At 34.0% G+C, this 25,954-nt stretch overlaps 3 protein-coding genes across 3 annotated transcripts in view; all 3 read left to right on the top strand.

The window, feature by feature from the left end:
* The first annotated feature begins 3,110 nt into the window (after positions 1-3,110).
* Positions 3,111-5,779, top strand: LOC133192983 (uncharacterized). The gene is made up of 6 exons (XM_061328985.1): positions 3,111-3,128; positions 4,258-4,320; positions 4,682-4,760; positions 5,213-5,437; positions 5,547-5,577; positions 5,689-5,779. Exons 1-6 carry the CDS (start codon positions 3,111-3,113, stop codon positions 5,735-5,737), a joined length of 465 nt encoding a protein of 154 aa, XP_061184969.1. The 3' UTR covers positions 5,738-5,779.
* A 560-nt stretch (positions 5,780-6,339) lies between these two features.
* LOC133192982 (loricrin-like) lies at positions 6,340-9,001 on the top strand. Its single transcript, XM_061328982.1, has 3 exons — positions 6,340-6,349; positions 6,532-6,621; positions 6,954-9,001. Exons 1-3 carry the CDS (start codon positions 6,340-6,342, stop codon positions 8,999-9,001), a joined length of 2,148 nt encoding a protein of 715 aa, XP_061184966.1.
* A 1,875-nt stretch (positions 9,002-10,876) lies between these two features.
* The window catches only part of LOC133192261 (deleted in malignant brain tumors 1 protein-like), a 33,468-nt gene continuing 18,390 nt past the window's right edge, over positions 10,877-25,954 (top strand). Inside the window, exons 1-16 of the mRNA XM_061328257.1 lie at positions 10,877-11,155; positions 15,002-15,155; positions 15,534-15,709; positions 16,110-16,272; positions 18,717-18,892; positions 19,456-19,606; positions 19,971-20,140; positions 20,667-20,823; positions 20,964-21,136; positions 21,387-21,549; positions 21,842-22,011; positions 22,360-22,519; positions 22,740-22,912; positions 23,007-23,157; positions 23,344-23,516; positions 24,264-24,411. Of these exons, the coding sequence (XP_061184241.1) occupies positions 11,077-11,155; positions 15,002-15,155; positions 15,534-15,709; positions 16,110-16,272; positions 18,717-18,892; positions 19,456-19,606; positions 19,971-20,140; positions 20,667-20,823; positions 20,964-21,136; positions 21,387-21,549; positions 21,842-22,011; positions 22,360-22,519; positions 22,740-22,912; positions 23,007-23,157; positions 23,344-23,516; positions 24,264-24,411 (2,537 nt within the window). The 5' untranslated portion in view covers positions 10,877-11,076. The remainder of the gene's footprint in view (positions 11,156-15,001; positions 15,156-15,533; positions 15,710-16,109; positions 16,273-18,716; positions 18,893-19,455; positions 19,607-19,970; positions 20,141-20,666; positions 20,824-20,963; positions 21,137-21,386; positions 21,550-21,841; positions 22,012-22,359; positions 22,520-22,739; positions 22,913-23,006; positions 23,158-23,343; positions 23,517-24,263; positions 24,412-25,954) is intronic.

Here is a 25,954-nt window from a genome sequence, read left to right as displayed (position 1 = left end):
AAAATATGGTGATCAACTAGACCCAACCCCTGGGTATCGGCTTTTTGCATACACATTTAACAAATTTTATAAAGGACAAAGCGTACTATACCAGTATGCATAAAGAATGTTCTGGTCCCAGGAGACATGAATTTCAAAATCTTTGTAAAGGTTCACTGCTTAATATCATAATGTAAACATGACCCCAAGCAATCTTTATGCATGGTGGCAGTGCACTATTTGCCCTTCTCGTCCAAATTTGTGAAAGGTGTGTTCTCGGACCTAAAAACCCAGGGTGGGGTTTGGTTCATCACTTTATTTTTAAGAATCTTTTACTCCAAATCAACTAGGTACAAGCTTTATCAATAAGATAGGAAACACAGAATCCTTCCTAAATTGTAAAATTCATGTAACATGATTACAAAATTCCAGTTAAAGGTAAAACTAAATTGGTCATATCAAGGGAAAGTCTTGACACCCGATTGACCACCAAGGTCCCTGGGCCCACTTGTTTATGTCAGCCAGGTTTTTCATTTTTTGCACCAAGAATTTACCCGAGCCCAGTTCACCTAGTTCAACTTAATTGTCCGTTTATGATAAATTGACCAGGCGAAGTAACCTCTGAGTTACTTATTTACATGATTCTGTCACAGACCATGTTAGCTTCCACATAGTGATTCTTTTGTGAAGAATACAAAAGAAAATCGATGCAGAAGGTTCATAATGGGAACAAAACTACACTTTATTTTACGCTGCTATACCCTTAAACTGAAGTGTTCTTTCTGACACATTTCATTTTTTTGTCAAATAAAATCTGCAACATGACTATTTAAATAGTCATGTTGCAGATTTTATTTGACAAACTCAGAAAGGACAGTACCTACAGTGTATCAATCAAAAGTTTAACTGGCCAAACCCATTCGTAATCGTGTGCATAATTGTAATTCTCGCTCTATAGAAATTTTAAATTAAAGTCTGGCGAATAACTTTGTCGAAGATATATTGTCTGAAGTAGGGAAAGTTTAATCGCTAGGATTACGTTTAGATTTCTAAATATTCAGACGAATTATTTATGAAATATAAACCTTATGGAATTAGAATTCATTTGTTTTCGGAGTTACCGAAGTAAATGACGTGGTTGTCCGCGAGTTGCCATTTCTTAATTTTGAAGTAGCACAATTGACCGATGAAATGGTGGCAAAACAATTGTGGGCACCACCAGCCAAATTGTTACCTATTCAACGAACGACAACCGGAAAATAATAAAAGTGTATTTCTCATGTGGTTTTCTTCCTATAGAAATTTATTTGTGTCATACAGACATCGCTGAGTTTAAAAAAATATCTGTACTTTATACAACATTAGATATGTTGTGAGAAAAGAAATATCTATTTAAATTAAAGTGGTTTTTCAGCATTAAAGCGAAGGATAAAATAAGAGCTTTATCGGCGTATAATATACCCATGAACTTATCTAACAGAATTAGTTTGGCGTATTATTACATTTTGTTACATCCTTTGGATTCTTATTTGTTTCCAATTATATATAACATGCTAAAAGACCTCATTCTATTAAACACTATCGGATTTCTTATCATAATTCAAAATCAAGAGATCATAATTATATATCGTAATTTCTAAGCAATAATTCTTATTCATATTAAACTTTGATACATGTGCGAAATCTGCTATTTGCCTTTTAAAAAATTATATTCATATTCCCAAATTCATTTGCAAAAGCTTATAATACATATTCAATAAACTTTTGAGTTTTATCCAATAATCTTGTGATTTATATGCAAAATCTTGTGATTTATATTCAAAAAAAATATTCATATTTATAACTTATGTATATGCAAAATCTTGTGACTCATTTTTTTATACTCTCATGATTTACATTCGATAATCCTGTGATTTATATGCCAAAAAGTTGATATTCATATTTGAAAACGTCATTTATATGCAAAAAAACTTGTGATTCAAATATTTGAAAATTTTGTGCTTAATCTGAGATGATTTTATGATTTTTATTCCAAATCTTGCTATCAGTATTCAATATAAATCATAAAATTATTGCATATAAATCCCAAGATTATTGAATATGAATCACATTTGTTATTTATATGCAAAAACGTGCGTTTTGCATATAAATCACTGGGGTAATGAATATGAATCACAAGGTTTTGCGTATAAATTACAAGTTTTGCACATAAATAAGTTTTACGAATATGAGTTTGAGCTTTTTGCATATAAATGACATGATTATTAAATATAAATCACTATATTATCATATATTAATAACATTTTTGCATATAAATAACATGTTTTTTTAATATGAATATAAACTTTTAGCATATTAATCATATATCGCAAATAAATCACAAGATCATCGAATATGAATCACAAATTTTTGCATATTAATATCAAGTTTTTGAATATGAATATTAACTTTCCGAATTTAAATAACAAGATTTCACTTATAAATAACGAAATTGACAATTATTGAAAATAAAAGTTTGAGAATATGCCTCACTAGTATGCAGTGTATGAATAGCAAGTGTTCGAATGAAAAGTTTTATCAACTACAACCACAAGATTTGTGTAATGTTGCAACTTTACATATTCATTTTTTAAAATACTCTCTTGTCTTTGATTTTTTTTTTTCAGAGAGCAAATGAAAGGTTACCTGTTTTGAAAATAAAAAAAATCAACTCGTTTTACTACGCACTTTTTACCAAAGTCCAAAAAAAAAAATCATTAGTGTATAGAGAGTCCTAAATCAACAGTAAGAGCGATTCAGTACATTTTCTCGCAGTATATACTAGGAAATATTGTTAGGATGATTTATGGCTTGGAATATCTATAACTGAGAAACACAATGACTTAAAGAAAATAAGGAATCTGTGAAAGTTGAGCATAAGATATTGACAGCTGACTAAATATTATGTTTCTTGTTAACACGTATCACGGTCTTCAATTGCAGGAAACAAGACAAGGCTGTGTGATTTATGTACGTGTGGCCAGTCTTCTCGCCCTGTCCGGCAAAGCGAGGAAGAGGCGGGACCATGGCCATCATAAAACACTCATCCATAAATGCCAAACATACTGGATAACAATTAGAAACCAAACATCATGAGGACTCAAATAGTGGTGAGTTTTTGCTTCATATTATGTTAGAAATACATTCGCTTTTGCAATAAGTTCTTCAATAAGAACATTTATCTTATGTTTCTTCTCATAAAAAGAGGAATCATTTGAGTCTTAGTTATAGTATCAACTTATCTTCAAACTTCACCCAGCGTTGCTACTAGATAAGAATCAAGAATATTTGCAGACCAGTTCACATATTTTTTCTTAATATGTGATATATGCTTTTAGACAGGTGCATGTGAAAATGTTGTCTATGACATAAGAAATGGTTACGAATTGTTCTTAACTTTCTAATAAACCTTACAAAAACATGTGCAGTATGGGTGTTCTTATCTTTAGCGTATTTAATTTTACTTAAACATTTCTTTTTAAAAACGAGTAATTTTCTTGTGTCCAGTTTCAATTCAAGTGTATTTATCATATCCTTGTTCTACGGCTAAAACTGCACGATGAATGCTGTCCAAACTGTAATATATGTGTCAGTTTTCCTCAAATATGTGTCAGAGAGAAAATAATAACCTGGCCCTCATTAATAAAAGGCACTAGGACAGTGGCTACTTTAAGACATTGTCTCCCAGCATTTTGACGCCCTGGTCGACCTTTAACTATATCCGACTGATATATCTATTGTACTCTTTCATTATAACTATAAACGTACAAGACTTGATCCTATCGTTATTTCATTTACTATGATATAGACATGTATCATGTTGCATACATAATTTATTCCTATTTTATTATTCAAAACAAAGAAATCTGTAACCCAGCAATTTTCTTCAGAAATAAAATATATGAATTAAAAAAAACTTCTTCAAAAAACTTGTGTATTGGTATAACTTTCGTTCACTTCTCAAGCCATAAAAAGTCTAAAATTATGTTGTTTGTTTGCCTGCGATAGTGCTCTTTCTAATTGTGACACAAAATCTTGTGACATCAATGATTGTTTTTGTCCCCAACTCTTCCTTATCTCAATGAATTAAGCGTAAATCTGCTCTCATTGAAATATATATCTTTATGTGAGCATTTACTGATTACAAACATAATAATTATATTTCAATGTGTTTTTAAAATTTGATCTTTCTAGTCAATAAAAAACATTGATTGATTGACCACAATTGATTTGTTTTAGATTACAGTTGCCATACTGTGTGTCACGTGTGTATTATGCCAGGAATCCACAGTGGCAGAATGTGTATGTATATTTACAGAACAACATGGCTTATACTGTAGTATGTAGAGTATCCTCCCAGGTTATGAGTACAGTAAAACCCTCTTATATCTGATTCGTTATATATCCATAAAGTTCATGATATGTTTAAAACTACAGGGAATGAAAATCACTCCGTTGTAAGCGTGGATTTCATTATAAGCGTGTTCGCGATAACCGGATTTTACTATAGATATTTCTATCCTATTTTTAAATGTAAATATACAAGCAACCAACTTGTACTTTGATTTGTTCAGATACCAGCTGATCAATATAGTATCAAAATTAGTGGTAACAAGTGAGATGAGGCGTTCAATTTCAAATTGAACATTTTGTCCTTTTATAGGATCCTCCATGCAAGGCTGGGACAGAGACATGTGTCCGACTGTCCAGATGCAAAGGGAAGAAATGTAACATGTGTGCGGGTGAGTGATATATGTGTGGATGAGTTCCATGTGTAATATTCCTTGATTTTTCTTGTTTATCAGATAAACACACACACATATGGGGAAATACTTTGGATTATAAAATAAAGATATTTATATATATATATATATATATATATATATATATATATATATATGTGTGTGTGTGTGTGTGTGTGTGTGTGTGTGTGTGTGTGTGTTTCAGACTAAATTATAGTTATCAATAATGTTGGAATGGTGTATCGATATGCGTATCGTTGAATCTTTCATATATACGACACATGTACATTGATGTATTGCCGTAACGTCCCCACACTGTTCCCTAGTGCTTGCGTTCATTACAAAAAAAAAATTACATTTCATATGCAAAATTGTGATACTATAGTTATCAAATTTTGCACGTAAATATATCGAATTTTTTTTGTAAAGAACATTTGAAATATCATTTTCAGAGACACCTAGTATACAGCCTGCCAAACCCACAGGTATACAACTTCCCGGAATCGGAGGATTACAAAAACAGCAACTGCAAATGTTGCTGCAAGCAAAGATGTTACAGCAACAACAGGGTAAAGCCACTGCAGCAACAGATACGGTTTTTACGGAGACTGTGACGCAGCCTCCTGTTGACTGGACGGCCATGTTTAGCGGAAATGCAGCAAACACCGGAAATACGGGTACTGAATACAAACAGAAAGAGTAGTTTAACTATTGCATCAATTTTCCATGATATTTTTGTACAATCGATTACGTTTTTATTGATATGCTGAAAAATTTACTTTTCAGGTTCAAATTCTTTCACTGTGAACGATTACTTGTAAGTAAAATATATCTTTTTTTCTTTCAAATTGTTATTATGAATTAATGGTGGAGAATATCACAAATGCTAAACATTTACAATTATTTTATTTATGTATTTATTTTCTAGTTTATCGGGATATCTTTTTGACGGATTTGGCATGGGATTTATGGCTTAAAGAAAGAAAACCAAACATTGATATCTGCATCAGCTCTCTCATTTACTTCATTCATTCAATATTTTGTCACTACAGCTTCATAGATGATGAATAACAAATAAAATGTTGCTTACGCCATCAGTTGTTTGATTAGAAAGTATGTGTTCCAATATGGAATCAGTATCTGGCTGTTTTATGTCTTGACACGCCATTTCAGTGTATATTTAACCTTTTTTAAAGCTAATAAGTTCTTATTTATAAGATATGTTCGAGAGGATTTTGGGAGTGATAAGTAATTCTGTGCCTTATCAACCTTAACACTGTTATATGCTGTTGACAATAACTCGGGATATATTTCCGCCACAATGGTGACTATATATATTTACATTTTCTTGGCCCTGGGAAATGTTTGTGGTGAGACACCGTTATTGTTTTGTAACATATACAGAGGCTAAAAACTTCCAAGGACAATTTGTTTTCCGTTAAGTCTTGTAATCGCAATTAGTATCATGTGGCATCAGAGGCATTGTACAAACAAAACCATATATCTTTCCATATGAATTTTATTAAATAAGAAATTTATACTGATTTATATAAATGTGTAAAAAGTATTACGACAGAGAATGGCAAATGGTACATATGTAATACATATTAAGGAATGTCAAACAAAAGCATCTGTGAAAACGTGTTGTCTCGCTCTTTCTCTACAGATATATGAGCAAATAGAAGAATAAAAATTGCAGGATTATAAAAAATGGCATGAGAAATATATACAAGATTTGAATGTGGATAATACATTTAAATTTTGAAATTAGATTCAAAGCGGCTCTCACAAGATGAATTCCTTGGTCGACGAATGTTACAGCGACATCTACGACAGACTTCCGGGACGTCTTCGTCCTCAGGTATTTTAAATTAAAAAAAAATCAAATTAACACCTTGAATTCAAGAGAAACTTTGTAAACAGTAGTTGCAGATTTGGATTTATGGTAGTGTCTTTCCACAAATTTTATTTTAAAAACAAACTTTATTGTTATGAAAGTTATTTTTAAATAGATTTTGTGGAAAGCCAGTAGCATTCAAAACATGACGATGTTTCAATAATGGTTTCAATGGGGGTAAAAATTGAATCTCTTCCATCTCATTTAAGGATAGTTGTAAACTGAAAGTGGAATGCAAATGAAGAATTTGTACACTTAATACATGTATATACGAATTCATTTAAATTTAATTACAGGATCATTCACGTCCCTTGCTAGCGGTGGGTTCAGTCCTGGTACCCTTACAGGGAGTGGGACTGGGTCACTGGGTGCTGTGAGCTTCAATCCAAATCAATTCAATTCAATGATGGGACAATCTTCAAGTGGTTTCACTGGCGGATCTTTTGGCAATTTCGGTTCTGGAAGTAATATGGGCTCCGGATTTGGTTCATCTGGAAGCTTTGGTTTCGGGGCTTCGTCTGGAACTGGGTCATTAGGAAGTACCTCAGTATCTGGAGGATTTGGGTCAGGATCTTTTGGATCCGGATCTTCATCAACAGGCTCAGGGTTTAATGCAGGATCATTTGGGGGTTCTGGTGCAGCGTCTGGCTTTGGAATGGGATCCACCTTAACTGGATCAGGTACATCGTCAGGGACTGGGTCTGCATCCTCCGGAACATCTGCAGGTTCTAGTGCTGCATCAGGATTTGGAATTGGATCAGGCACTGGTTCTAATACTGGATCCAGTTCACCTTCCGCAACAAATATGGGATCGAGTTCATCTGGTAGCAATGGTTTTAATGTTGGAAGCTTCGGAATGGGAACGAATTCTGGAAATACATCTTCTAGCGGAACCGGAATGGGTAGTTCTGGCAATTTCGGAGTGGGGTCATCCTCTTTCGGTGTTGGGTCGAGTGGATTTGGAATGGGCTCTGCAGGAGGAACAGGAAGTTTTAGTGCAGGATCTGGAGGTTCAGGTTCATCAACAGGTGGATTTGGAATGGGTTCCGCAGGGAGTACACTTGGTTCAGCGTCGTCTGGGTCAACGAATGGGATTGGAGGTTCTGGTTCCTCATCTGCAGGATCTGGATTTGGAACTTCATCTACATCGCAAGGATCGACAAATGGACTGGGAAGTGGATCGTCATCATCTAGTTCTGGTTTTGGATCTGCGTCTGGATTTGGGTCATCTTTTTCAGGCGGAAGCTCGGGGGCAGGCTCATTATCTTCAGGATTTGGTTCATCTTCAGGAAATACTACCTTAAGCAAAACTCCAACCTCTTATTCAACTAGCAATGGGCCTGGCACAGGAAATGGTCGCTTTGATTACAGTAATAATTTTGGAAGTCAGAGTGCTTCTACTGGATTCGGTGCATTTAGTAGCAACACTTTGAACAAACCTGGTAGTGGTTTTATTAGGCCAAGCCTACTGGATGCCAGTTTTGGCTCAGGAATGCCAAAGGGTGGTAGTTTTGCTGATGGAATTAAGGGTTACAACACAGCTGCATCTGTACCCGGGGGTCCTGGAGTAAGTGGCAGTAGTGTAGGAGGAAGCACAGGAGGATCCTCTGGTGTAGTAAGCAGCGTAGGAAGTAAACTTGGTATTTCCGGCTCGGGGGCCAATGTAGGGGCAAGTAAAGGAGATGATGGATCAACGCTTAATGGATTTGTCGGAAGTTTTACTGGAAATAGTCTTGGTAACGTCTCAAATATTGGAGGATTTTCTCCGTCAAGCTCAGGAATAGGTGGAAGCAGTGCAGTAACCTCGGGAGGAGGTGCTAGTACCACGGCAGGCGGAAGTGCTTCCTCTTTTGGAAATAGCGGGGGTGGCTCAGCTATGGGGTTTGGCAGTAGTGGGTCCACTGGCTCTAGCTCAGGAGGATTAAATGGTGGTTCGAGTGGATTTGGGTCAGGGGGGTTCGGTGGAAGTGGTTCAGGTGGCTTTGGTTCCGGCGGTTTTGGTGGAAGTACAAGCGGAAGTGATTCGGGTGGGTTTGGTGGCACAAGTGCAGGTGGATTTGGATCAGGTGGATTCGGTGGAAGCTCAACTGGAAGTGGTTCGGGTGGCTTTGGATCAGGGGGTTTTGGTGGAAGTTCAAGTGGTACAAACTCAGGTGGGTTTGGTTCGGGTGGTTTCGGTGGAAGCAGTTCAAGTTCAACGGCATTTGGCGGAGCTGGGGACGGTTCTAAAAATGGATTTGGGTCAAACACCGGGGGTTTCGAAAAGGGAAGCGGTTTTTCCTATACAGATGGCTCAATGAGTAAAGGTATACATGACACACATGCTGGAGGCGGTCCTGTGTAATCAGTTCACATTGACCAGATAAATGATAAATGAACTTAATTTGTAATATTTCCTTTCAAAATGTGTATATATTTTTTTAATCCTTTGACGAAATTGATAAAATTTTAAAATTTTATCGCTTGAATAATCTTGAAAATAGTATTATATTGGGCGGTATTTAGTTAAAAACAAAAAAAACCTTTGAGTTATATCTCCTTTTATAGAAAAATTCAGTTCTTATGCGCTCTTAGTTTATTTAAAATAACATACCTAATTTATAAAACTGCATTGACCTGGATGACTTAACGAATATCAATTCCATAATCCGGGTTTGGTACAGTTAACTATTATTATCTGATTTAGATTGATTGACCCTGACACAGGTGTGTGGTAGCAGATTAATTCATACAAATATTGATAAGTACTCGTCAAACATGTCACCCATGTTTATCGTATATTCTGCATTTTCTTCACCAGCTATAAATGTTTCCCTTTTAAACAGAATGTTTTATATAAGAAAGTATTGAAATTCATTATGTTTTCAGTATATTTTCAGCAATAATTCTTATCACATAATTAAATATGTTGAAGTTATTAGGTATCATTATAGTATGATCAAAGTAAATTGGCCAGAATCTTTTTGAATATACCCCGGTATTTGATTGGGGGACTACTTGGCATAGAAAAGAATACTTCGCCAGAATTCTTGTTATTCTGATATTAATAAAACCCAAGTCTCATTAAAAAAAAGAAGAGAAAGGAAAAAAAGAAAGCAAGAAATTACGTTTATTTAAAAATGCATTGTGACGTCTGTATCACAGTATTATAAAAAATCAAAATAAAAATACCTACAGAACACAGATATTGACATTTCATTTGCGACTCAAAACCACAGACGGTTTGATAGTTTCCTCAGAATTAGATCTATGTCACGTTTGCTCATTTGAGGCATGTCGACATTCATGGTTTTGTTTAACATCATCCTCCCGTAACGGATAATCAGATTGTCGAATTTCTCGAGGATATATATAATTATATTTTTACATTCATTAATGATATTTTCAATATAAATCACAATGTCAAAAGGCATGATAATACGTACTATATCACTCAACATCAACCGAATCTGCAATTTAAAACCCATTTCTTAGAAAATACACAAGAAGACTAATACGAACGATATCCCTATAAATACTAGAACATGAAACTGGTATGAGTGTTTGTTTACTCTATGCTGTATCATCAACAAACGGTGTAAGTCGCACGGAGGTATTTACTAGAAGGATAGTATGATTACACTGAGAGCGGAATCCTTGCGTTGTTTTCCTTGATAATAAATACATATTATTTTAACTTAATTTTATTTCATTATATAAATGATATTATAATATATGACATAATATAATAAAATATACAAAATATAAGATATGTCCTTATATACTGTATAATATAACATGCAATTTCATGCATTTAATACAAATGAAACATAGATGTACATTAAACATTTATAAGAAAAGTTCGGATACAAGCTTTGTCCAGATGGGGTGTTGTATTGAATCGGACATATTTCTCGATTATTCAACATAAAACATGAGGATGCTGCGAAGCAAGCCGGATTCAACATCCCTAGTTAGACTCACGCAGAAAGTTAAGAAGAAGTCGTTTCGAACACGAAAAAGAATTAAAAAGAACGGATAAATAGTAAATCCATGGAACTTTTGAATTTTAAAAGCAAAAAGGAAAAAAATCAGCTATACAGGTACATAAGCCAATATCTACCATGGATATGAATTGATATTACATAGATCAGGGTAGATTAGGTGCAGATAAAATGCGTTTCCCGTCCAACCTTTGCACACACGTTTACCAGATAACAGTACCTGGCCGTACCTTCTTACTGGGCCTCATCCTCGTGATTAGTTTGGCAATCAAGCCCCTCTTCATTTTTATTTTATAATTTAACGGATAACTTTTTGAGGGAACATCAGATGAAAGAAAATCCAATGTCTTTCAGTCTGTGTGCCTGAGAAAGACACTGTGACAGGGGGACTTGTGAATACTCACTAAGAATCTCGAATTATTATATTTATATAATAATGACTTTTCCAAGAAATTTGACTAAATTTCTAACAGTCTGCTGTTTGATGCTGCTATGCTTCGTTTATACATCAACAGGTAAGTGATATATATAATCAACAAGTAAGATTCCCCATGTAAGATTAGAATGGAGGTTTCTTTGACTTTTAGGATATATACTTTCGATTGAAATAGGAGTAAAGAAAGGAGGTGTATCTTGGTATAATTTAGAAGTACTAAGAAGGTAGCCCAGGGCAGCCTAGTTTATCGTATAATCATTTTCTGAGTCAATCACAAATTTGTGCTTGGCAAAGTCACGAGGCCTCCACCTTTATATATTTCCATATTCCACGCAAGGAACATCGATTCACTTTTGAAGACTATACGTACAATAAATAGCATGTTCAACTTTCTTCAAGGTAGCATGATCCTCGGATTTTCTCCACAAATATCACAATTTTTTTTCATTTTTTAATAGAGATTAAAAAGAAATTAAAGCATATTTAGGTAAAATACTGTACAAATTGAGATAAATCATTGGTGAAGATGAACTTTTTTTAGACGAAAGCTTTTTTTGAGTTGGATCTCTATAAACAGACTGAGGAATAGAAGAATATTTGGAGAGGATAAAAAAGTGTACCCTTTATTTTCAGAATTAGTCTTAATAAATTTTATCTCTGGTCATATACATATCTTTCTCTCTGTATAATAACTTAGTATTATACGAGTAATATACCTATGAATCTACTTTGTAGTGATATAGCTATTTTAACATTATATTTAACCACTGATAGCCCCCCTCCCCAATTCTATACAGTATAATGCTCAGCGAGTTAATTATCAAATGCATCCATAACGAATTATTGGAGATGACTATCAAGTAAACAACTAAGAATAAAAAATACGATGTTTATTAGTCTGATATAGTAATTAAATCTTAAAATTCATTCCATTTCACTTTGTAATGGGATTTACGTTTATTATCAGGAACACCCTCTACCTGCAAAGGTCAAGTTATCACATTTTTGAGTTATCATTGACCGCAGAGTCAAAAATTTAGGTTAAAATTCGATATCGTCAATATCATATAGGGAAAACTATACTTTGAAAAATAAGAAATGTTTACAGCTTTTGTTGATTTTCACATTTTCAGGAAATCCCTCCTCAGCCAGGAAGGATAACTCTTGAAATTATTATTTAATTTAAAAAGTTTCAAAATGAAGCTTGCAATTGAAATTTTTTCGTGCAACAATTTTCGTTTCATGCATCTCAATATGATTCAAGGTTCTTTGTTCAAAGTCTCAGAAACGGTCTTGTAAAAAGTTAACATTTGTACCCTGTAACACTTTAAAAATAAATACAATTTTTGAGAAATCAAATTTCCTTCCAACTAGCCTTAGATACCAATATTTATTAGCATGATATGAGTTTGAAGTGATTTGTGATCTGTGATGTCTTACAATGATAGCACAAAGGTTTTACACTATATGTATATTACATAACAATTGATGTAATAAATAGAACTAAAGTACCGTATGAGTATTAGAGAACATGCAGTTTTCTTCAAATGCCTGGATACCTATAATTTTTTTAATCCTAAAATATATATTTGTTGATCAATTTTCAATTAGAAAATGCATACAGGGTGCTTTTATTTGCATTTCCTGAAAATATATTTGAGATTTGATAATTTTCCCTATATAATATGATTAACTATAATGATGAACTTTGAAGAAATACCATGGGTAAATACACATTACTGTAAGAATTCATAGAATTCAAAGACATTTTTGTGATAATTTTCAATTTTTCAGGACCTGAGGATCGGGCGACCTTAAATACTGCAATCGCATTACATACATGTATTACTGTGTATTCTTTTTAGCACCTTTGGCAGAAAGTAACTTCCGCTAATTCAAGTACAAAGCCAATGGTTGCTTGTACACATAACTAAGAACATTAAGAAATGTGCTAAATCAAATCTACGCTATTTTGTTTAAAAATCAATTTCCGCCAAATGTCGTACACACTAAAATTTTTTAATCGGATATTTTCCCCTTATGAATATATTCATCATTCTGTAATTTCATTGTTTAAAGAAGAAAACTTGAAATATTAATCACATGTATTATGTAATATAGTTGTTCTTCTCTGTTTATCTAGAAAATTTGATTTGAACATAATGCATTACTTTAATAAATCTTCACATAACAGATGTTATTCATTGTAGACACCATCGTTATAAAATACCAAACTAAGATCTTGTCTTTCAAAATATTCACCAGTAAATTCACGATTAATAGACAATGATGCTAAATGTATTCAGAATGTATCTATATTCAACTCTTGTGCCCTCTCCAATTACATTACCATAAAAAAATATATACCGGTTATAGTAGTCGGTGAAATGAAAGTTTATCTTCTCAACTTTAGTTCTGGAAACAAGATTTTTGCTTTATGCTGAGGAAGGGAAATGACTATATGTTCAATATGCATGTACATAAACATAAAATATACGGAGTCTGATGAAATGCTGCTCACTCGTATCATAAAGTATAGGCCAATGAGCTAGAGCTCTTTTTTTCTGTTACCTTGATCGTAATTAGTTTTCAAAAATGTAGCTGATAGGTAACAGATTTGGTTTGAATCTGTCATAGATATAGATAATAGATTATCAGGAACTTAATTTATTTTTTTCTACAATTACTTTGCAACATATTAGGGTAGTAAATGTCCTCAGTCTTCCTATTTTTATCTCATATCCGGATTGACCCTTTGATAAGGATCATAATCATACATGTATATACATGACATAGATGTCTGATTCTAATCAGTGAAGTACCAGGTCACTCACTCAGGCCATTACATTCTTTTAAGTTTCGCCATAAATGGTATCGATCAACAGCTGATCAATGTCAATTTTTGAAAAATGAATCCGGAAAATGTTATCCTCTACGTAAATATTCTCTCTTTTCTTCACCGTTGCCTATTTCTGGTGAAAGAATTGCGGGAAAATCAAGCTGTTCGATTAATCTACATCACTTTTCCCAGTTTATTTGCCCAATATCGGTAAATATTTTTAAAAGCTGTGCTGTTTATCATTCGTACTAGCAGGAACGTATATACTAGTATATTGGTCCCTGGTGCTAGACATACTGGAGAGTGTTTATATGAGTGATGGATTTTAATCAAGTAAATCACAGGGACTTGCTCCCGGCGTGTAATACTTATAAAGAAAATCGACCCCCACGAGAATTCAATGAAAATTGTTATACAACGATCAAATCGGCATGAAATGTACAGAGTGTATTTACGCAGGGTGCAAAATATATGGATTATAAAATTCAAATACAGTTTTCATCTTTTTATTGATTTTTTTTTTGGACTGATAGAAATCTATCTGGACTGATAATCTTCACATTGCAGTCAGTCCAAATGACTGACAGCGGGAAAAAAAAGATTTCAAGAACTCTGCCCTATGATTTTAGGCTAGCACGAATCAGCTGTTCAGTGTGCATCAAAAACTTTGTTCAGCACTAACCTAAACTGGGCTAATATGAATGGCAAACTTTCACTTGTCTGAATCACTTTTACTTGCCCTTAAAAAGTGTGAAAAATAAAATGACACAGTTTAATTTTATTCATTTAGATTTCATAAAAAAATGTTCAAATTCAATTTCAAGAATTTAAATTATATATGATGATTCCATTACGACCTCACAAATTTTATAAATATGATACCATGTTCTCATATTTTTTTCATGTGACACAACAGCATCTACACTGTTTTTGAAAATTGTCTGGTCCAGTTTTTTAACTTTGCTATGCATGGATGCAATTTAGCTTGTTTTTAACTGAGCCTTGGCTTCCCATCTTTTCATTTGTTTTGAAACTCTCAGGTACATTTTAATTCATACTGTTTCATGTTTTTTATTTTAATTTTAGCTCAGACCATTCGATTAAGAAGCTCAACAGGGGTTGGTGGTTATAGAGGTAGGGTAGAGATTCTACACAATAACACCTGGGGAACAATTTGTGATGATCATTTTGACAGAAATGCTGCTGTCGTGGTGTGTAAAATGTTGCGTTTGTACACTAGGTGAGAGAACTTGACTGATATTGAAAGCATCTTACATAAAATGGCCTTTTAAATACTGGTCATGCAGATTATTAAAGTTCACTTTTTCTTCTAAAAGCTTATTTATCTATGCTTAATGTTTTTGAAAAATGCAAGTACTTAACATATAAAATTAAATTTCAGTATCTGGAACATCAATATCTTAGATATCTTAAATATGGTGAATGAAGCGTTTTGAATCCATCCACTTTTTATTAATGTACAGTGTATTTTACCTCAATATCTTGTATCCTTGGATCTCTTGAAGTTTTTTTTTCTCAGCCCCATAGAGTTTGAGATAACAAGATTTGACTGTAGGTGTTTCCTGCAATTAAAGTTTCCTGTTATTATTTTTTTCAGTAACAGTTTTGTGGTGGCCAGGTCCTCAGCTTATTTTGGCCAAGGAACAGGCCCTATCTGGCTTGATGATGTGACATGTTTGGGTAATGAGAACTCTCTACTGAACTGTCGCCTCAAACCGTGGGGTGTACAGAACTGTGATCACAGAGAAGATGTTGGAGTGGACTGTAATGCAGGTAAAGCATCTTAACCTGTCGTTAATTAATTAATTTAAAACTTTTAAAAACTTATGCAGAGATAAAATATTCACAGAATTGTTGTCCTCATGGTTGATGTCCACTGTGTTAATCCTTCAGATAGGTCAGATATCGCAGAATTTGAGAAATAGTTTGAAAGATTATCATTTTTGAATGATTGCAGTATAAGAGTACATATTTTTGTTAAAACAAATGGAGGGGATATATACAAGATCTGTATTTTGTTATTTATTCACTGAGGTATAAACTTGTGGTAAATGAAACCCAAGCCCCTACATGATACTGATTTAAACTTTTCATCATTCTCAGCTATTCATAGATAATTATTTCTCTTATATACATAAAATAGTCGTTTGTAATGGTATTACATGTACAACAGGTCAGGTGGCAAACATTCCTCTACGAGTGGTGAACGGCTCTAGTGTTAACGCTTACAGTGGCCGAGTAGAAATCCAAGTCAACAACACGTGGGGTACGATCTGTGACGATGAATGGAATGACAAGTCAGCCAGGGTAGTCTGCAATAATCTGGGACAAACAAGGTAAATATGGAGGGAATTTTTTTTTTTCAAAGTACATGTATCATTAGAAATATTTTTTCATTCATAATAATGTTGAATTATTACTTAAAAATATTTCTTTTGCTAATTACTGGATACCCACTAATATCATTCAATTTTACTGTGGAATTTACACTATTATATGACTGTATGATCTGACTTTCTGGATCACCACAGCGTGGTTTTCTGGATCCATTTCACCACTCGTGCAGTATACTGTCATTACTGTGATAAAGTTTTTTTTGCCCATAAAAAAAATCATTTTTTTTAATAGATAAACTTTGTACAATTGATCCCCAAACTTTTTTGGTCCCTTTACTGGTAATAATAGAAGGGTTTATTATAAATTTGTCATTATAACAAGAACTGGAATATGGATTGTTGACAGGTACAACATGTAAAGCATTTACATGTAGCTTGATCTGATGATCCATCCCTGTCAATGAGACCTGAGGCCTAGATAAATGAATTGTGTGTTTCCGGTTCCCCGACCGACCCTAAAATATATTAGCCGATCCTAAAAAATTTATCAGCAGATAAATTTCCAGGAGTAAACTATTCCAGTTTCAGTATTAGAAATCCTTATCTCGTTCACTTCTGTGTTTCAGAAAATGCATATTCTATACACATTAATCAGAAATGTTTTGACAACAATTTCTCCAGGGAAAAATGGTAGCGTGCTTGCCAATAAAATATTAAAATGAAATAAAATGTTTTCCCTACCTACCTACCCTATTTTTTCTCAGGTTGGAATAGGAAACACACAATTTATTTATCTTGGCCTGATCCAGCTTGTCAGTTATAATGACATATATATCTGGACATTAAACTTACTTTCTTCTCAAACTAATTATTAAAAATAAGAAGTTCTTTTTTTTTTTTAAATATATCAACAAATTAATTTTAAAAAAAATTAGCACAAAGGTGTTTGAGAATAGATTGAAAAGTGAAGCATATTTAAATGCCCCTAATTTTAACAGTTTGGTGGAGACAATGAATTTTATCAGTCATGTCATTTTTAGCTCTACTGGTCAGAGACCAGAAGAGCTTATGCGATAGTAAGGTGTCCGTCGTCCGTCCGTCTGTCTGTCTGTCTGTCTGTCTGTCTGTCCGTCTGTCTGTAAACAATTTTTCAAAACGCTACTCCTCCTACAGTTTTGGTCCGATTTCAATACAACTTGGCACACAAGTAGACTACACTAAGATACATAATTTAGTGCATCGGTTTTTGATTTCGATGGACGGTGTTGCCATGGTTACTAAAAATAGAAATTTCTGTGAAATTCCTTTAAAACGCTACTCCTCCTACAGTTTTGGTCCGATTTCAATATAACTTGGCACACAAGTAGACAACACTAAGATACATAATTTAGTGCATCGGTTTTTGATTTTGATGGACGGTGTTGCCATGGTTACCAAAAATAGAAATTTCTGTGAAATTCCTTTAAAACGCTACTCCTCCTACAGTTTTGATCCGATTTCAATATAACTTGGCACACAAGTAGACTACACTAAGATACATAATTTAGTGCATCGGTTTTTGATTTTGATGGACGGTGTTGCCATGGTTACTAAAAATAGAAATTTCTGTGAAATTCCTTTAAAACGCTACTTCTCCTACAGTTTTTGTCCAATTTCAATATAACTTGGCTTACAAGTAGACAACACTAAGATACATAATTTAGTGCATAGGTGTTTGATTTCCATGGACGGTGTTGCCATGGTTACTAAAAATAGAAATTTCTGTGTAATTCCTTTAAAACGCTACTCCTCCTACAGTTTTGGTCCGATTTCAATATAACTTGGCACACAGGTAGACTACACTAAGATACATAATTTAGTGCATCGGTTTTTGATTTCGATGGACGGTGTTGCCATGGTTACTAAAAATAGAAATTTCTGTGAAATCCCTTTAAAACACTACTCCTGCTACAGTTTTAGTCTGCTTTTAATATAATTAGGCATACAAGGAGACTATACTAAGATACATAATTTATTGGATTGGTTTTTGAATTCGATGAACAGTGTTGCCATGGTTACTTAAAGTAGAAATTTTTGTGAAATTCCCATTAAACGCTACTCCTCCTACAATTTTGGTCTGATTTCAATCTAATTTGGCACACAGTTAGAATACACTACGATACATAATATGTATTTCTGTTTTTTTTTATTTGGGTGAATGGTGTTATCATGGTTACTAAAAATAGAAATTTCCGTGAAATACTTTCAAAACGCTACTCCTCCTACAGTTTTCATTTGATTTCAATATAACTTGGCACAGAAGTAGACTACATTAAGATACATAATTCTATTTATTGTTGCATGTTGCAATGTTTCAAATCCAAGTGCTACTTTTCTTTTGTTATACAAACAGACCAGTAGAGCTACAGTCTCATCAGAGACTTCTGGTTTTGTGAAAATTTTAGTGCCACTGCTGTGCCTGTTGGAAATGCCCTGTTTGGTTCTGGACCTGGGCCCATTTTATTAGATGATGTTAAGTGCTTAGGAAATGAGACAGGTCTTGGAGCTTGTGATCACAAACCTTTCGGAACCAATAATTGTGACCACTCAGAAGATGCTGGGGTCCTCTGTCTTTCTGGTCGTAAGTACTTTACCAAATGATATCCAATGTTAAGAAGAGATGGAAGTAACTATTATTTGATAGATGATTTCTCTGTGTGTGATATTATTTTGGATTTTTGCTGCTCTGTCTGAAATTACAATCTTTGAAATGGCAAATTTTTTTTTTCTCTTTTATCTTTTAATTATAAGTGATGTATTGGAATGTTAAATATGAAAAATAAGAAATATAAGTGATATCTTCATCCTGTTGCCCAGTTCTTACCTTAGAAACTATCCATTATACAGTACTGTAAACCAACTATTATTCATGTTATCTTTTATTCCTGATTCATCAGTATGAAATCAGTCTAAGATCATGACTAATTTTACGGACTGCAAAATAAATATGTTTTGTGGCAATAAATATTTTGTGATTTAAAGACACTGCAAAATAAATGTTTCGTGGCGATAGATATTTTGCAAGTTAAACAAGGTTACGAAACTCATGGAAATTTCTTGCACGTGAATAAAAGTTGGTTTACAGTGTACTACTAACATTTAGAGATGTCTCTGAGAAATGAAAAGATGATATTTTGATTCCAGCATCAAACGTACAAGTAAGGCTTGCTGGGGGACTAAATAAAAATCAAGGACGAGTAGAAATCCAGGTGTTTGGAATCTGGGGAACAATTTGTGACGATAGTTTTGACAGAAGAGAGGCCAATGTAATTTGTCATCAGCTTGGATTCCCAAGGTTTGTCAATGGGCTGAACTATGTTATTGTAGTTGTGGATATTCATGGGTGCTGTTTATTTTGCAGATTAGTAAACTTTAAGGAAGTCATATGCATGAAGTTATTTAACAGGCATCAGTGAGATTCATTGCTAATGCTGAAAAGAATAGAATATATGTATTTGTAGACAATTAAAGATGATGAAAATACTGAAAGTACATTCAACTCGTAAACATGTATTAGCTTGGCCTTACTTTTTGTTGTTGAACAAATACTTGTGTGTAATACCAACATACATGTAAAAAATGATCCTCACTTGAATTAAAAAAAAGTACATCACAGTTCAATGATTCAAAACATATTACATGTTAATTTTAATAAACAGGGGAGGAACAGTATTGACCGGGTCTACCTTTGGAGGGGGAAGAGGCCCCATATGGATGGATGACCTTGAATGCAATGGAAATGAGACTGCCATACAGATGTGCACCCGCAAGCCATGGGGGGTCAACAACTGTGGACACGATGAGGATGTTGCAATTTCCTGTATCCCAAGTATGTTAGACTAAATTCCAGTAGGGAAAGTAAATTATATGTATTAATCAAAATACATGTGATGCCCTGTAAATGCTAAGAGTGTAATAAAGATCCTGCTGAAGATGTTAGGATTTCAAGATAAGATAACTTGATACCTTTTTATAGATAAATAATTCAGGATTTGTAAGATACTGTACATGTACATAAATTGGCGTATTCAAAATTTAGCGCAATCACTGGGTATGGAGTTGTTGGCGTAACCATGAATTAGCGCTACACATGTCCGTGCCATGTATTGTTACTAATAAATGATTTTTAGCGGTATTTATTAATTAGCGCTTTGTTGTCTGCTCCAAAGCCGCTAAAATATGAAGCCCGCTTTTTTAAGTACACGTACAGTAACTAGATTTTATGATTTGTAAAAAATAAACCTGACAAGTAAAGTGATTGCTTTAAATCAATTTAGGCAAGATATTAAATGCTGCATTACATATAAAGTTTCAGTAAACTGTGTACATTCGATACATTTTTTATCATGTTATAGCAAATGTTCCTCCCATTCAAATACGTCTTGCTGGTGGTCCCACAAACAGGGAGGGTCGAGTTGAGATTCAGTACAACAATCAATGGGGAACAGTTTGTGATGACCTGTGGTCCAATGCTAATGCTGCTGTTGCATGCAGGATGCTGAATTTACCATTGTATGTGGCTTCATATAGTATATTAGATAAATTATTTGCATACACACTTATATAGTCAATATGTGTCCCAATAAGAAAAATTCTCTAAAAGAAACAACCCCAAAATATTTGTTTTGATCTAATTAATGTTTCTGAAACAGCTCTGGTGCAGTGGGGGTTGTAAAAGCGCCGTATGGTCCAGGGTCAGGTCAGATCCTCATGGATGATGTCAAATGTGTTGGGACAGAGACTACCCTGGCAAACTGTAATTTCCCAGGGTGGGGACAGAACAACTGTGACCACACTGAGGATGCTGGAGTCATCTGTCAGGACAGTAAGTTATTCTAACAAGGAAGTGTGTCATTATTGATATTGGACCATTTGCACTGAACTTGCTTTAGAAAGAACATGTTTATGAGAAAATCTCAGTTATGAAGAAGCTTTGATGAATCCCATAGAAGACTTTGTACTATGTTCTTTATATGGATGTAAGCAATTTTTTTTATATAAGGAAGTAAAATTCAAATTCATGTGACTTTTTAAAAACAAGGGTTTACTTTAATCCTTTTTTTGGATCTTTTCAGCTACAACTCAGATGCAGATTCGACTTGTAGATGCCAATGGGCAGACAGGGGGATACCAAGGACGTCTTGAGGTCAACATTAACAATACATGGGGAACTGTTTGTGATGATTCTTTTGGAACTCCTGAGGCTACAGTTGTCTGTAAACAGCTGGGCTTAAATGCGTAAGAATTAGACTTACAAATTTATTATTTATTACCTTAGGTACTTTAAGAAGTTGTTCAGGTTGTAACAAACTACATGTATTTATAAAATAGAGATGGTTTGTGATTTACTATTGATATCACAGAGAAATGAAAAAAAAGGATGTTTTACATGCAAACAGGTTTAATTCATTAATGAACAAATACATTTAAGTAAACTAATAAAAAGAGCATGATTAATTTTTCTTTGTAATCTATAAGCTGAGACAACAATTTTCCACCCCTGAATCTATATGATATTCTGCTCATTCAGGGCAAATGCCACAGCTAAAGGAAGTGCCTTCTTTGGACAAGGAACAGGTCAGATCTTTCTAGATGATGTAAATTGTGCCGGGACAGAAAAAGGTATCCAGTTCTGTGGACACAGGGGATATGGACATAACAACTGTGACCATTCTGAAGATGTGTCTGTTATTTGTAAAGGTGAGAGGTCAATCTTTGTCTTTAATATAATTTAAAAAAAAAAGAATTGGAGGAATATTTACTTTTAAAGAGAAAGAATACTGTACATGTACACCACAAGTACTTATTTTATTTTTATGATTCAATAATTTTTTTTTTATTTGCAAGATATTTTGGATATATCCTCTGTATGATAATCAGTTTACATTTGTATTTGTCACAAGGATCTATAAGAACTTCATTTTCCAATTGATAAAGTCTCATGAAAAAACATCTAAATCTAATGTAAACAAAATGTGATTGATAGTCAGTTGATTACATTTTTAATCATTGATTGATTTGAACAGTTCTTTCTGCTTCCTTTTGTAGCTGGTATCACACAGCCAACCAGGGCAAGGTTGGTGGGGGGAACAACAAGGAATGAAGGTCGATTAGAGGTCTACCACCAGGGGGCCTGGGGAACAGTTTGTGACGATTACTTTGACACCATTGCTGCTCAAGTTGCTTGTAAAATGATGGGACTTCCATGGTGAGTGTCTTATTTGGAGATGAACAAAAGTGTTAATGCAGTATGATATTTCATGTAGTTAATAAGTAAACAATGATTTTCATTCAAAGGCTTTAATTAAAAAATATCTATCAGGGTGTTAAAATGCAACTTAATTAAATTAAGTTTATTGATTTTGATTCTTGCAAATCTTTCTTTTCACAAAACAGTGAATTAAGTTTTGAAGGTATTGATATTTAAGGCAAGGAGCCCAGCCAAGACCTAAAGCATTCTTTGGACAAGGAACGGGTCAGATAATGTTGGACAATGTTATCTGTAGAGGAAATGAAACAAATATTCAATTCTGTAGACATCGCCCTTGGGGAACTTCTAACTGTCGACACAATGAAGATGTTGGAGTGGTCTGTGGATCTTGTAAGTTATGAAACCTATTCTTAATAAAGAACAGATTAGACAGATACTCACAACATTGTGAGCAAAGACTAACTGATGGTTGTTCTTTTCATAGTGACCCGAGTTCCAGTTCGCCTTGTGAATGGAACCTCCACAGCTAATGGGCGTCTTGAGATTTTCTATAACAACACATGGGGAACTGTGTGTGATGACTCTTTCAGTAATAATGCTGCAGCAGTAGTCTGTAATATGTTAGGCTTTCAGAGGTAAGAGGGTCTAATGTGAAAATATTGTTTCTATGCAAATATTAAGATAAATTTTTTTTAAAATGCAGCATACAATACATACTGTTACCAGGATCATAAAAAAAGTTTATAAAATATGCAGGTATTTATATTTCTCGTTTGTAGAGTTATGACTATGATAATCTGTATAATGCATTTATTTTATAGGGGGCGTAGTACAGCTGTATCTAATGCCAGATATGGACAAGGACTGGGGCCTATTCTATTGGATGATGTCATTTGTAAGGGGACGGAGACCAGTATCTTACAGTGTCGCAGCAAAGGCTGGTACACTAATAACTGTGACCATACAGAGGATGTCGGAGTTATCTGTAACACTGGTATGTCTAGTCATTAGGGGCTGACAGGACGAGTCCCATCAAAAGAGACATGTATGGAAGTTGAATATAACTTTGTATTTCTGTATAATTTTTTTTTTTCGAGGAACCATGATTAAATAATTATAAGAGAAAGATAGTTTCAGAATGTCATAAAACAGGGCTGGTTGATCTTTATGGAAGTCAAGAGGATACCTGAAAATTGTTACAAATATATCTAGCAGACAAGTTGATGTTTTTCTGACCATTTCAAATATCATTTTATAGAAGTACTTAATAAGAAACAGGAGAAGAACATGTGATGCTTCAATTCCCTCAAAAAGATTCTTTTGATAGAAAATTCATTAGAAGTAAGATGAACAATTTGGAGGAATTATAAATTCTGTATTCCCCATGTATTTACCAAGAACAAACCAAAGATTTTCATATCCGTTCAGAAAAAAGAGAAAAATATGTAATCTAAGGGGATTGAGTGTATCAGGAGAATAAAAATGAATTCATTTTATTGCCATACTATTTCATACAATCCAGACTCCAACAAATTAGTATACCTAGGAAATTAGGCTGTGTTACATGTATTGGCATATGGCTGGTGTTATGCTCGGCTTTTTGGCAGAAAAAAATAAATCTGTCATATCTTTATTATAAAATTATAATTATCAAATTATACCACCACAATTTAAACTTTTGAGGTTGGACCTCATAGTGAGAGATTTTAATATATTTATTTTGTATATGATTTATTTGTAGGACAGCCACGTTTACGATTGGTAAATGGTGGCAGTAGATACAAGGGAAGAGTAGAGATCAACATTGCTGGAATGTGGGGAACAATCTGTGATGACAAGTTTGATTCTAATGCTGCTAAAGTTGTTTGCAAGACTTTGGGACTGCCATAGTAAGTTCACATACATTTTTCTTTCAATACATGTCTTTAATATGGACTGCCATTGTGAGGTACATGTCAAGAAACACAATTATAGACCCTTTTACCATGAACTGCAATCATAAGTGAATTAACATTACATGATATATTATACAATTATTGCTGGTTTTTGAGGTCAATACGACGATTTATTATACCTCTATTAAGAATACTCAAATTTGATTGGCTTGTTAGAAGGCTTTTAAACTCAATAATGACTCCAAAAAGTACCGTTTACAGCAATAATGACCTAGGAATCATTGCACGTGGGGTATAATGACCGGTCAATAAAATTAATGACCGCTAAAAATGACCTGTTAATCCAAATTCCATTCAAATTAAAAAAAAATATGCATACAGTAATGATTGTACATTACAAAAATTGCCGTTATAAAAATATGTATAGTATTTTTAGGATACGGAACACGATTGGCCTTTAGATGCGTCATAACATTTATCGTTTTCATTGAAATTAACTTTCGTTACAATACAATGTCAAATTCAACGAACGCAGACTCGGCTCTCTTGTACAGTAAAAGTCTGCACCAGATTGTCATTGTAGTCGGGAATGGTATCTGTGAATTTATAAAAATGCAATGTTACTGACAATCACAGAGTGTTTTAATAAATCGGTGGTGCAAAAACTTACAAGACTAGCAGCCGAAAAGTAAACAACTTCACTAGCGAATCCCGATCCCGATGGAACACTGACAACAGTTCGTAGGTCTTATACATGTAATTGATTATTTTAGTAATTAAGCTTACAAAAATTGCCTTAACTTATATCGGTATAATAAAACAATTGATTACCCCTTATGAGTTCAACATGGTAAAATAAGGACCCTCGACCTGGCCCACTCGCTGACCTGACCTGACCTCGGCCGCTACGCGGCCTCGGTCAGGTCAGGTCACCTCGTGGGCCAGGTCTCGGGTCCTTATTTTACCATGTTGACCGCATAAGGGGTAATTAATTGTATATTAGACACAGGAGGAGTACAATATTCACCGATCCCGAAGGGCGAGGTGAATATTGTACTTCGAAGGTGGCTAAATCGTCATATTGACCGATAAAACAGCAATAATTGTTTTGTTATATGATTCAAAGATTAAATGACATGCACTCATTAAGCAATCCATGCCATCTTACTTGTTCACATCTACTGAAGTACTAGCAGAACATAATGAGAGAAATGGAGTTAAAAAAAACCAGTTGTATTATTTTGGAGTTTTAATTCTAGTTTAGGTGCAATGTAGAAAAAAAAATAAATGTCAGGCACATATATAGGATTTATTTTGAAAAAGGGGGCATTAAAAGGAAAAAAATGACAACTTACCTGAAAACAAATCTTTGACTAGCCTCCCCCCCCCCCCCCCCCCCCCCAATAAAAAAGGAAAAGAATTCTCCCAAATCAAAATTTTATTTGGTGGGATGTAAAGGTCCATAAATTTTTCGAGTGGAGGGGAGCTTTCATTGAAATTTTTTATCCTTAAAATTTAAATTAAAACTTTACATTCT

The sequence above is a fragment of the Saccostrea echinata genome, unplaced genomic scaffold, assembly GCF_033153115.1.
Source record: "Saccostrea echinata isolate AGI-Se365-2 ecotype Australia unplaced genomic scaffold, CSIRO_AGI_Sech_v1 ptg000025l, whole genome shotgun sequence".
Lineage (NCBI taxonomy): Eukaryota > Metazoa > Mollusca > Bivalvia > Ostreida > Ostreidae > Saccostrea > Saccostrea echinata.
Note: the sequence above shows the minus strand (reverse complement) of the source record. Positions and strands in the feature narration are given on the sequence as shown.

Excerpts from the sequence above, each read along its gene's own strand:
- LOC133192982 (XM_061328982.1), top strand. Across the intron at positions 6,622-6,953 it reads CGGGACGTCTTCGTCCTCAG|GATCATTCACGTCCCTTGCT; the intron begins GTATTTTAAATT and ends ATTTAATTACAG.
- LOC133192983 (XM_061328985.1), top strand. Across the intron at positions 4,321-4,681 it reads AATCCACAGTGGCAGAATGT|GATCCTCCATGCAAGGCTGG; the intron begins GTATGTATATTT and ends GTCCTTTTATAG. Across the intron at positions 5,438-5,546 it reads AGCAAACACCGGAAATACGG|GTTCAAATTCTTTCACTGTG; the intron begins GTACTGAATACA and ends TTTACTTTTCAG.